This window comes from Kwoniella mangroviensis, chromosome 2, assembly GCF_000507465.2.
Source record: "Kwoniella mangroviensis CBS 8507 chromosome 2, whole genome shotgun sequence".
In the NCBI taxonomy this organism is placed as follows: domain Eukaryota; kingdom Fungi; phylum Basidiomycota; class Tremellomycetes; order Tremellales; family Cryptococcaceae; genus Kwoniella; species Kwoniella mangrovensis.
Genome location: NC_088828.1, coordinates 1,433,304 through 1,445,374, shown reverse-complemented (window position 1 = coordinate 1,445,374; position 12,071 = coordinate 1,433,304). Strand labels below are relative to the sequence as shown.

Sequence of the window (12,071 nt, the reverse complement as noted above, 5' to 3'; positions counted from 1 at the left end):
TTCATTGTTTCCCTTGACGTGCAATGAATGCATGCTCACCCGCCAAATAGCGATATCGACATCAAGCATGATAAGTAGTGTAGTATAGCCAAGAATGTGAACTGCGTAAGATCGTTACCGACATCGTTCTCAATCTAACACCTATCTCCTCACATATCTTTTCAACGATCAATAATCACTAGCTAAAAGTAACGACGTACAATATGCCCGTACAACTCTCCGAAACCGCTCGTAAACAACTCGATGAGGCTTTGGACGCTTACCCCAAGGCAGGTAAACCCGGGACAGTCGTCGGGATAGTCAACAAAGAAGGTAAAATGGTCTATCTCAGGAGTGCGGGTGCCAAAAATGCAGTTACAGGAGAGAAGCTCGATGATGATACGGTGAGTGACCTCCCATACTCCTAGCCTGGATCCCTTTGTGATACTGATGGACATACGACGGTAGATCTTCTGGATCGCATCATGTACCAAGATGATCACTGGTATAGCAGCTATGCAGTTGGTGGAGAGAGGTCTCATAAGCTTGGATGAACCCGTAGCGAAATTCGTACCGGAGCTAGCTGAGATTCAAGTGATCACCAATTCTACTCCTACGAGCTTGGAAACTCGAAAGGCCAAGTGAGTCATGTGAAGCATACTCGACCCTCGTGGCCTAGCTGATATCCTTGCACAGTACACCTATCACCCTTCGAATGTTATTAACACATACATCAGGATGGGGATATTCATGGTACAACCACCATATCTTGAATTGGGTCAAACAGAATGACAACGAGGTGAATGGACATGGCTTCTGGGTTGAATTGAACAATAAGACTAACGAGGTGGGTTTGCTTTCCTTGCAGTTCAGCGGCAAGCAATTGGAAATGGTACGCCTGACTCCATTCCCATTCCCTCTCATCGAAAGCTGATAGATTGACTTCGTAGCCCCTGGTCAATGAGCCCGGTACGAAATGGGAGTACGGAATCAGTGAGTCCTCTTAGTCCCATTGGAGGGCGTACGACTGATGTCAGATATGAAGATATGGACTGGGCTGGTATTACCGTTGAGAGAGTATCAGGACAAAAGCTTGGTGATTACTTCATCGGTGAGTTTACTTTCATCTGAACCTGTCTGACTTGGCTGATCCATCCCACGCCTTCACAGAGAACATCTTCAAGCCGTTGGGAATCGATGATTCGTACTTTGACTTCAAGGAACGACCTGACCTTTTGAAGAGACTCAGTCCAATGCACAAATGGGATGCTGAGACGGATACGTATTCTATCCGGGATTTCCCTCATCTGTGAGTCTCCTCCTGTCAATCCCTAATCACGCGAAACCTGACCTTCTCGTTCAATCCAGGCTCGTAGATACCCCAAATCATCGAGGAGGTGGTGGTCTCCGTAAGTGCTTTCGACGATATATCAAAGAAGGAGGTACGACTGATATCTACGATAGATACCACCGCCAAGTCCTACCTTACTGTTGTATCGGTACTTCTCAACAAGGGTAAAGGTCCCAATGGTGCTCAGATTCTCAAACCGGAGACCGTTGAATATATGTAAGCTCAGACCCAGATGTCCTTGCTATGCCAACAGTGCTGATACAGATTCTTCGTCCAGGTTCAAGGACCATTGCGAGAATATACAGGATAAAGGTGGATTAGGAACCAATGCGGTGGTCAAGAGCACTGATCCTTCTAGAGCCAACACTGACCTTGAGATGATGTAAGCATAATCTCGCTGTTTATTAGGTTAAATGAAGCTGACCTCAGAGATCAGTGCTGGTACCAAGAAGGGATGGGGACTCTCTTTCCTCCGTGAGTCGTCTCATCCTTTCAGCTAAGTCAGGATTTCCCTGCTGACGGTATTTCAGTCAACACTGAGGATATTCCAAATGGTCGAAAGGCGTTTTCAGCAGAATGGGTAAGTGGAATCGAGCACAACATTGAACCAGTCACTGAAACTCATCATGTAGGGTGGTGTTGCGAACCTGTTCTGGATGGCCGATCCTACTTCTGAGGTGAGATGAGAAAGATGTTCGAGTGGTTGAATGTATGACACAATTTGGCTGACTAGACTCACATAGGTGGGAATGATCATTTTCAACGAGATGTTACCTTATGGATGTATGTATTCATTCACAGCTGGATCGCGATGGATGTCTGACTGCTGACTCTGCTCGCTCCTAGACCCCGAATTCTTCCAAATGGAGGAACGATTACAACATATCGTCTACTCGGATGGCGGTCTTGTCAAGGTATGATTTGTTTCACGACCTGGAGTACCTAGATCCAGATAGAGGTGTAGAATGCGATGAATGTCTGAGTATCCACATACGGAATGCATGTACGCTGTTCTGGCCGTTGTCTTTGTACACAAGAGCCATCGACACACTACAGCGCCACTGCCATATGCTTCTGTACTACGCAATCGTATCTATGCAGACCATGAACATTGGTGCAGTGAAGAGGAAAAAGACATCCATAGCATTCTGTAGCAGAATCTTTTGAAGCAAAAAGAAGAAATAAAAGAAATAGAAGAAACTATAAATCAAACGAAAATGTCTGTTCTAGTATTATAAACAACTCGTAATCATGAATTATTTCCACAGATATCCCACCCCATCCCGCTCCCCTCTTCCCACACCCACAACGCCTCAATTGCCAATCTATGGAGTCTCCTGGGCAACAGCCGGTTTCTCTTCATTGATCCTCTCTTCATCGTAGGCCCCAAGCTTATCTTGTTTCCATACGTAGTTAAGTACGTAGAGACCGCAAGGTACACAAAAGAGGGCAAAGGCGAGGTTGATATAACCTGTCTTGTGGAGACTGAGCTTGGTAGCGTTGATACCGAATGCGATAGCGGCTGAACCTGATTCGGCAGATCGGAGTGTAGCGATGATTCTTGAGAGTTGAGCTTTGTCAGCTCCTCGGGGGAAAACATATCCAGCCATGTAGTACATGTATCCGTAGGCTGTACCTTGAGCTGCAGTCGCCAGAGCAACGGGCACCCAAGCGGCAGCGAATCCATCCGTAGTCCAATCCCATGAAGGTGCAACGGCTTGTTTATCTTGTCTGACGGTGAGGATCAAAAGCCAGATACATGATCCAAGGATGACGGCTAGGACGTGAATCAGCACATGGAAACATCTTATGACGATGGACGCGGAGTGACTCACTATGTAAGAACCCCCAAGTGTAAACGAGCTTCTTTCGGATCGAAGTTCGCTTGTTATCAAGGTAGAACTAGGCAAGGACAGTGTAAGCGTTGCCTTTCATTGGTTGGTTGGCTGGAAATCACACTTACACCCATGACTTGGAACCAGATGATGGTCAAGGAAGGCTTGACAATCGAAGACATACCACGAACTCGTACGGAAAAATGTTTGGCAAGGTAAGTCGCTGTTCCCGTGTAAACAATATCAGCACGGCTTAATATTGCATCATGTGTAAGATATACTCACAAGTCCAGGAGGGAATGAACAAAGACTGAGACCAAAGGAAGCACATGGCGATGATCTTGGGGTCCTTTAATTCCGCGATCGTGAGCCAAGTCTCTCTCCAGAATTCTTGATCGGGAATACCAGTAACGGGTTTGCCATCTCTTCGTTGTACTTGTTTAGGGTTCGACAGCAAGAGAGAAACGAAAGGTGCGATACAATTGAGAGCGACAAAGACGAGATATGTCTTGGGCTTGAGACCTCCCTTGACCTTGACATCGAGATTGAGGAACAAGTTGATAAATCCACCAATGATTGTGGAGAGGGTGTAAAGCGATTGCCAAATTGCTAACATTCGACCTTTTCTGCTCGGTTCAGAGTATACCTATACATTCATGGCATTCAGCAACATACTCAAGCATATCAGAGGAGAAGAAGTACTCACACTGATGATGACACCCTCGGAAACCCAGAACAAACCAGAAGTCAAACCGCAAATGATGGCTCCAACGACCAGGAACCATTGATTCTTGAAAGCAGAGTTGGTGTATAAAGCCGCTGCGTATGGGGCATAGCCTGCAGCTCCGATAGCAAGTGTTAATCTAGGGCCGAACTTGGACAGGAATCCAGCTATGTGTACCCATCAGCTCCGGGTCATTTCTTGGCTGTTGATTTGGGACTCACTCGATACAAGGGCAGAAGGTACGATCAAAGCGTACGCAACAGCTACACTCGCATTACCAATTTCAACATTTGCAAGACCACCAGCACCTAGATATTCGCAGAGCTGTGAGCTAAACTCAATGGTGCACATGGAAGGTATTAACTCACCCGTAGCGGCCAAAGCTGCATAAGCGCCAGGAGCCAAGAACGAAGCGATACCGGTGATTATCGCTTGACAGGTAACACTCCTGTACCAATGCCTCTTTACAGGCTCAGAGGTTGCATAGGCGATCTCTTGGACTGGATGGTGGGTTGTGTTGTCTTGGGAGACGTGCAAGTCCTTCTCAGACTCGTGTTCGATAGACATTGTGATGGATGTTGGTGTCGCGTTGTTGGATGAGGAGTGGGGAGTTGTGAGGGAGGAACCACAATCGTTACATATCACACGAGCTATTTAATATGCTTCTCAACATCAGAGCCTTGACTTTTCCTGATCTTGAGAATACCATCCGTCCTTCCCATTCGTGGGCACGATGTCGAGAGGAAAAGAGAAGAAAAAATCAAGCCCGGTTGAATTGACGGCCAAGAATATGGTTTCTTTACAAGCGCTGTTAAGCTTCTATAAGCCTCCAAATAAGGAATAGGGAAGTTCGGAACAGCGAACAGATGGGTTTCGGGATCCAGGCAAGAGAGCGGAGGAGACAATTGATCTTCTGCCCAACAAGGCATGTAACCCAAGGAAAGGGGATGCATGCATGGGGATCTTCTTCGAGCAGGTGGACTTTGCCTTTTGTGGAGAAACATTGCTTCGACAGGATAACCGGATGGTACCGGATGTTTCCCAGAGAATTGGTACCACACTAACATCAAGTGCTAGGTTATCTATCAGCTCGTGTCAAACACTTTGTGCATTGTTGCATTCCATCTGGTAAAGTTCGTCATTGACTTTAACAGCTATAAGCTATGAATTTATCATTTACACGACCAAGATAAGGATGACAAGGTCGGAACCAGCCATGTCAAATTCCCCTGCTAAAGAAAGTAGAACGAAAAAGGTCAGAAGGCGCGCAGGTCCCTTCAAGAGGTCAAGGACAGGTTGTGAGTGCTATAGTTGACATCCTTGGGAGGAAGCTGACCATGAGCCTCTTGGACCGTAGGTGGTACATGCAAGAGGTGAGTTTTGCATAGATGTGAGGTGCTCACTATGTAATCGAGTCTGCTAATTCAGTCTTTCACCAGGCGTGGGAAGAAATGTGATGAGGAGTGGAGTGACGAGGGGTTCTGTCAGCGATGTATAGTCGGAGAGTTCGAGTGTACAGGACGGTCTGAACTGGTCAACAAGAAAGCACAGTCTATTGAGAATGAGGCATCGTCGAGAAGGGACAGTAGTGTGAGAAGGTCTTCAAGTGCCAGTGACGCTATCGAATCTTTGACAAATCATCAATTTAGTCAAGTACGTACCGCCCCTGCACCAGATCTCACTCCTCCAACTGTCCAGCCCATCCTCAATTATGATACATCGAATGCGTCCAACGCCTCCATCGCCGGACCTTCCCATCATCTATCTCAGACTCAACCTCAGCCCATTGTCGACAATTCAAATGTCCTCGGGAATTCTGGATTGTGGACCACCCCACATACAACACAAAACAACAACCTCTTTATGGACTCGATGAACTTCTTCCTCTCCTCGTCTAATACTCAACCTTTGTACAATTGGCCAGGACAGTTCGCTACCCAACCCTCGGCATTCTTGACCACCAACATCGACGGATCATTGGCGATCGACTCTCAGCCATTCCTATGGAATAATCAGACTACGAATGATTTTCTAAACGACTTTACAGCTCCATTCACTACATCCGTCAACAACGACTCGTGTAAACAAGCAGTAAATCACCATCATCAACTCAACGCAAATTCGAGGGTGTTGTTCTTGAACACGGAGAAGCCTACTAGACAAGGGGTTTCTTTGGCGGAAATATGTGAGTTGAAGTGTAATCCGATATGGCTTGGTCTTCTGACTTGTAGCACTGCAGATGCCCGAGTAGTGGAATCTTGGCTTGTCGGTATACCTTCAACCACGAGGGACTATGCTCGTGCTCGTATATTAGCTCTGAACGATAACAACAGTGAGCAATCCCCTCTCCCTACCAATGATTTCGGATAATTCCAGCTGACGGCTAAGTACCAGGTGTGATGCGAAATGTCCGATTCGCCGTCTCTGCAGCATACATATTCCTCTTCGCTGGATGTCAAGAACGGGCGGATAATCCCAATGATCCTCAACCCAAGCTAGTGGAGTTGGCGTACAAAGGGGCGGGATTGGTAGATGGCAAGTCCACTTCTGTATCTCAGTCTGGTGCAGAGGGAAGTGAGGTGATATCACCCAGTAGTAAAGATGGGGAAAAGGAAGGACCGAACTCCGCCTTGAAGAAGATTAGAATATACGTAGACCATGTGTCTACGCCTTTTGCCGCTGATATGGAAAGTTTGAAATGGACGGAGGATGCGGTGAGGGAATTGAAGGAGATTCAGGTCACGGATAAAGCGCAGTTATCTGATCTGTGAGTCTTGGATTTGGATGGGTCCAGATAAGCCAGGGAAGACCAGTATGACTGATCCGCGGTATAGACTCTGGGGAGTCATTGACCTTCAATTAGTGGAATTCATCCGAGGAGGTGCAGCACCTTCATACAATATGTTAGCTCTAGGCGATAGACTAGTCAGACAGGCGATGGGCAGTGTTCGTCCTCAAGTGGTCTTGTCGAGTCTCAGAGCGTCCGATAGCTTCTCGCTTCGACTATATGCTTTATCGGATATCAGTCGTTGCATCGTACACAGGGGGAAGAAGACAATGTAAGTGTATTTGTATTCGAGTTGATCTATTTCAGAACTAACGCGTTTGGGTATACAGATTCAACTTCTGGTCTGACATCAATGACAATCAAAGTGAACCTGCTACTCATTCCGATGACGAGGAACCCTGGGCTACATATCTTGGATTACCCGACTCCATCGTGATCTTATTAGCTGAGGTGGTCAACCTCTGTGCTGAACTATCTTCAAGCTCTCCTTCATCAATTAAGCAACAAGCCGACGAATTGGAAACCGCATTGAAAAGTTGGCAATCGCAAACATTCAGTACCCTCAACTCGGTCGATTCGACTGCATTGATATCACGTACGATCGCAGGCGAACTATGGCGTCTTTCGGCATTAGTCCTATTATATGAATCTGTCCATCGTGTGGGAGGTCTACATCCTGTCTTACGAAGAGCCCAGAGCGAAATTCTTAGCCTGTTAGATTCGATAGTGAGATTGCCCAATGGTGATTTATGGGGCTTCATAGGTTTACCTGCGTTCTTGGCTGCGTGCTTGAGTATATCCGACAATGATAGACAGAGGTCAATGCAGCATTTAGTCAGACCCGGTCCAGAGAGAATGTGGTTAGATAATATAGCTCTGGTAGAAAAGGTATGGGAAGAAACGGACCAAACTGGGAAATTACCAGATTGGTACGATAAGATGATGAGGGAAGGGATGTCTGTGGCTTTCTTCTAGTTTCTAGTTCATGTGATATTTATATGGTTGTATATACATGTATATGGTGTTTGTGTAATGTCTGTCTGGAGTTTGTTGGATTTGATCGTTCCACTCGCATGCAGTGACCCCTTTGAATTCTAGATTCCCTTTGATCCATTCATCGTTTGATCGGAGTCGGAGTTGATTTTGGTCGGAGTCGGACAAAACAAGGGTCCAGGAACGGTCAACTGTCAACGTTGACCCAAATATCCCACAAGCGCGTGTTGGGACTTAACAGCTCTCTACGGGGAATCGCTCGTTTTCATTCGTCCTCTCTCTTCCTCTTGCTCACGCCCACCTCCTCCCTCCAAGACCGATCAGAACAGCTTACATATCTGCACTCTACAAGATGGTAAAATAAAGTTGATTGAACTCTGTAGCGCTCAAGTGTGCGGTTCGTGCTTCGGGTCGGTCTTCAAGATTCCGCGGCGCTGCAAGCTACAAGCATAGGAACGACTTGGAACGGAACTCTCCAGTGCAAAAACAGGTGTTCTGCTTTAGCGAAATCATCAACCGACACCCGCCCTCCATAGACTTTATATATCAGTGAAATCCAGTGTTATTGAAGACAGGTCGATTCTGTTGTACACCATATATCATATATCATATGACATATAACATGCCCGTCGCTACCAAATACAAAAAGACTTCCAACGAGATACCGACTTTGGTTTCGGTCGACCCAAGTCAGCCAGGTGAGACACAGGCGAATATCCATACCAGATGGCATCCTGAGATACCGTGAGTCCATCTTCATCCCAACTCCGATCGCTAAGAATTATTTGCTGACTGGGATATTTTCATCAGGTGCGTAGCAACGATCCCGGTCGGTCAAGCATTCCGGGTAGAATGTCTAGACTATTCAGGCTCGCAGGTTCACAACGATGATAATGCGGACGACATCATCCACCTAGATCATGATTCGGACCATCACTTATCTGGACCATTCGCCGTACCGGGTGCTCAACCTGGAGATGTATTGGAAATTGAGGTTTTGGATGTACAGCCTTTCCAGGATCATAATTGGGGTTACTGCATCACTGCTCCTGGACTGGGAAGTTTGGATGATGAGAGGAAAGGGAAGGAAACAAAGGTGACGAAAAGTATTTGGGATTTTTTCGGTGAGTATTCAGTACCTTGAGGAGGATTATCCACCATTCAGATAATTTGTCAGAGATAGATCCGTAATGAATGACACCGTCATATCCTATAGGCAACGAAACATCCTCGAGACATGTCCCACACGTTTCCTTCCAAGGTCGTCCCCACGCTGGTGTACTGGGCACTGCCCCATCACATGAGATACTCCAACAGTGGACAAAGCGAGAATCAGAATTGGAGGTCGCCACATCAGGTAGAGCAGGGTGCAGTCTACCTAAACCGAGGGGTGCATATGTAGGACAAGATTTGCCGGACGCGTTGAGAGAGAGGATATACAGGGAGGGAGCGAGAACCAGTCCAGGTAGAGAACATGGTGGGAATATCGATATTGGCTTAGCGACCAGGGGATCAAAAGTGTATTTGGTATGTTGCCTAACTCAACAAAAACAAATGAAGTTTCTAAGCTGATATTGTTGGTTGAATGTTATAAATGTAGCCCGTTTATATACCTGGAGCATCGTTGTCAGTTGGAGATACTCATTTCTGTCAATCGGACGGTGAACCCACTACAGCAATTGAAATGGCCGGTATAGTAACCTTACGAGTCAACATAATACCCCAGGGAGTACATCAATTGCGCATGGCAAGTCCAATGTATAGGACAAGTCCATCCGAACCTATATATAGGGATAAATTATGTTTCACTGGATTGAGCGTTGATAGGGATGGTAATCAGACGAACCAAGATGGTTTGGTAAGTTATCAACCATCACAACATATAGTATATATATAATAGCTGACATGGTGGATCATTGTAGCTAGCATACAGGAATGCAGCTTTCCAAGCTATGGAATATCTCGAATCATTTGGATATTCTCGCGAACAAGCCTATATACTCTTATCTGCCGCACCGATCGAAACGAGAGTAGTAGCCACTGCCAACAGACCAAATTTCGTAGTCTCCCTTGGTATACCTACAGAAATCTTCGATTTTGATATCTCACCGAGGATCAATGGAATAACAGATGAGGAGAAGAGAAAGACGATCTCCGGTCCTGCTTTACCTAGTATAAAGCTAAACGGGGAAATAACAAATGGTCATCTTCACTGAGTGACTTTGTTGCTAGGTTATCGGATTGAGTCAGATAGATATGTACATAGCATTTTTACATCTATGCATTCATGTGTTTTTGAGGTAAATGGTGATCATGTTCATGTTTCTTGATGAACTATATGCCATATTGGCGATGCTATTTTACCCGAATAACTATATGCTAACCAATTCAACTTCGGGTGCCAGGCGAGCGAACTGACCATTCCGTGGACTGGTAGTTTAGCTACCGTTGCACCGGAATAGACAGATACCTATAACAATGAAGTCTGTCAAGGGAATTGATCTTACTCTGCGTCGGATGAAGAAGGAACTCACAATAGCTATATACGTATCGTCACCTCCCAATGCTATATACTCCCCATCATACGAGAAAGCGATATGTCGAATAGCCGCACTGTGCATCATTGCCTGATTCAGCATCCTGTGGAAGTAAAGGTTGCTTGTTGACTCACGAGCAAACATCGAACGTCCTCTCACAGATCCAATCTCTCGTATCAAACATACTCAACAGAGCATCCTGACCCCCTACAGCCAGATATCTCCCCTGAGGATCAAACGCCAAACCGAGTAAGCTCGCACTGTGACAGATAGCGTGTCTGAACCGTTGGAGCTGTTTCGCCTTTTTCTTTTCTGATGGTTTGGTAGGAGGAGGTGGAACAGGGGGAGTTGATTGTCGACTGGGCGCGACTGATGAAGCGTTGGGTGCATTCTCAGATGGGTTCTGCGTCATTGGTTGACTGGTACTAGTTTCTGTCATTTCCACATCCCCACTATCCTCTAAAGGTTTCTCGTCTTCGTTTGTATTCGCATCGCCCTCTTTCCCTTCCTCACCATTCTGTAATGGTTTAGGTTCTTCTCCTTCTTTTGCCTCCCCTTCCGCTTCATTCATCTCCACATCATCTTCGGCATCCTTTTCCCCCTCTCTGGTACTTTCCGGCGATCCCTCACGACTCCCTTCTCTACTCTTCACGGCTTCAGCTGTTACTTCCTCGGTGTGTAATTTAGGTGTCGAAGGCGTAGTCGAAGGTCCACTTTCGATGATCCTAGGTTCAAGTACTTCTTCCACTTGTTGTTCCTCTTGAGCCTGGACTTGCAGTTGCGTAGGATAGATCCAAGCATTTATCGACCCATCGTTCGATACTGCACACACTAGTTTTCCGGAATTGGTGAACCGTAGACTATTTATCTGTTGCAGGGAATCATACCAATTCAGCAAGATATTCTGAGTAACCGAAGGTATTGCTCACCTCCTCAGCTCCTATATCCATCAAAGCCCCTCCCAGAGCTATATCCTCCCTCCTTTCCCATTTTTCCACTCCATCAATCGTATTCAGCCAATAGAAAAATACCTCGTCCCTGTTCCGCTGAGGGCAAACTACCGCAAAGTGTCGGCCAGAAGGATGGAAGGATATGTGCAGTACGTCTCCTGGGATTTTGAACGTTGCTAGCGGGGATGACGGTGCTACGATCATCATGCAAAGTCAATATGTTGATCTGATCGCGGGAAGAACGGAGTTCATTCGCTCGCTCACAAGTGATATTCCATACTGCTATTACACCACCAGCCGAAGATCCTTTATCTCCCGATACTAGTATATTCGGTTCGACAGGAGACCAAGCTATCGATCCTACGTGTCCATTATGTACTGTCGTCTTCGATGAGGAAGGTAAGGATGTTGACGCCCTCGCATCGATCTATCGAAAAAGTCAGAGCCGTCCTACCTGAATGGAAAGGGTATATTTATTGCTGGACACTCGCGTTCAACTTTGTATCCCAAAACAATATTTCCTTGAATTCACCTCCCGTAGCTATCCTCCTCCCGTCGCACGACCATGCTACACTTCGTACATGCTTGACGTTACCTCCTCGTACGTCGTGTGACCTGCTGAATGTCGGACGCTACGGTATGGTGAGCAATCCAGGAGAGCGTATGTATGAGTTGGAGATGGTCAACAACTTACCTGTAGATCCCTTGCGGCCGGCTGAGCGATGGGGAAGAAATCCGGTCTGTAAGGCTGATCAGACTCGTTGACCATTTTGCCTAGTGGTGCTACGACGGATGACGATGATCTTGGCCAGATGAAGAATTGATAGATATTGAAGGAGTAAGGGGGAAATATCCATGGATAAGGAATGATATGAACGATGAATGAAGGATGATGTCAAATTGAAACTGGGATT

At 46.3% G+C, this 12,071-nt stretch overlaps 5 protein-coding genes across 5 annotated transcripts; 3 read left to right on the top strand and 2 right to left on the bottom strand.

Annotated features, from left to right (window-relative positions):
• Positions 1-203: 203 nt before the first annotated feature.
• Positions 204-2,250, top strand: I203_107403 (uncharacterized protein; the record flags this gene model as incomplete). Its single annotated transcript, XM_065518183.1, has 14 exons — positions 204-383; positions 448-620; positions 676-871; positions 930-972; positions 1,025-1,090; positions 1,150-1,288; positions 1,348-1,388; positions 1,444-1,546; positions 1,608-1,712; positions 1,767-1,804; positions 1,861-1,910; positions 1,963-2,007; positions 2,074-2,113; positions 2,177-2,250. 14 exons carry the CDS (start codon positions 204-206, stop codon positions 2,248-2,250), a joined length of 1,293 nt encoding a protein of 430 aa, XP_065372913.1.
• A 405-nt stretch (positions 2,251-2,655) lies between these two features.
• Positions 2,656-4,456, bottom strand: I203_107402 (uncharacterized protein; the record flags this gene model as incomplete). The annotated part of the gene is made up of 7 exons (XM_019145484.1): positions 2,656-3,107; positions 3,166-3,232; positions 3,294-3,388; positions 3,451-3,811; positions 3,872-4,056; positions 4,111-4,197; positions 4,258-4,456. The coding sequence occupies 7 exons, from the start codon at positions 4,454-4,456 to the stop codon at positions 2,656-2,658; spliced, it is 1,446 nt and encodes a 481-aa protein (XP_019005303.1).
• A 649-nt stretch (positions 4,457-5,105) lies between these two features.
• I203_107401 (uncharacterized protein) lies at positions 5,106-7,652 on the top strand (the record flags this gene model as incomplete). The annotated part of the gene is made up of 7 exons (XM_019145483.1): positions 5,106-5,187; positions 5,247-5,262; positions 5,329-6,074; positions 6,129-6,221; positions 6,284-6,656; positions 6,724-6,948; positions 7,007-7,652. The coding sequence occupies 7 exons, from the start codon at positions 5,106-5,108 to the stop codon at positions 7,650-7,652; spliced, it is 2,181 nt and encodes a 726-aa protein (XP_019005302.1).
• A 640-nt stretch (positions 7,653-8,292) lies between these two features.
• I203_107400 (uncharacterized protein) lies at positions 8,293-9,886 on the top strand (the record flags this gene model as incomplete). Its single annotated transcript, XM_019145482.1, has 5 exons — positions 8,293-8,414; positions 8,481-8,794; positions 8,887-9,197; positions 9,271-9,528; positions 9,593-9,886. 5 exons carry the CDS (start codon positions 8,293-8,295, stop codon positions 9,884-9,886), a joined length of 1,299 nt encoding a protein of 432 aa, XP_019005301.1.
• A 101-nt stretch (positions 9,887-9,987) lies between these two features.
• On the bottom strand, positions 9,988-11,926 carry I203_107399 (uncharacterized protein; the record flags this gene model as incomplete). Its single annotated transcript, XM_065518182.1, has 7 exons — positions 9,988-10,140; positions 10,205-10,283; positions 10,342-11,075; positions 11,137-11,351; positions 11,422-11,584; positions 11,649-11,789; positions 11,852-11,926. The coding sequence occupies 7 exons, from the start codon at positions 11,924-11,926 to the stop codon at positions 9,988-9,990; spliced, it is 1,560 nt and encodes a 519-aa protein (XP_065372912.1).
• Positions 11,927-12,071: the final 145 nt, after the last annotated feature.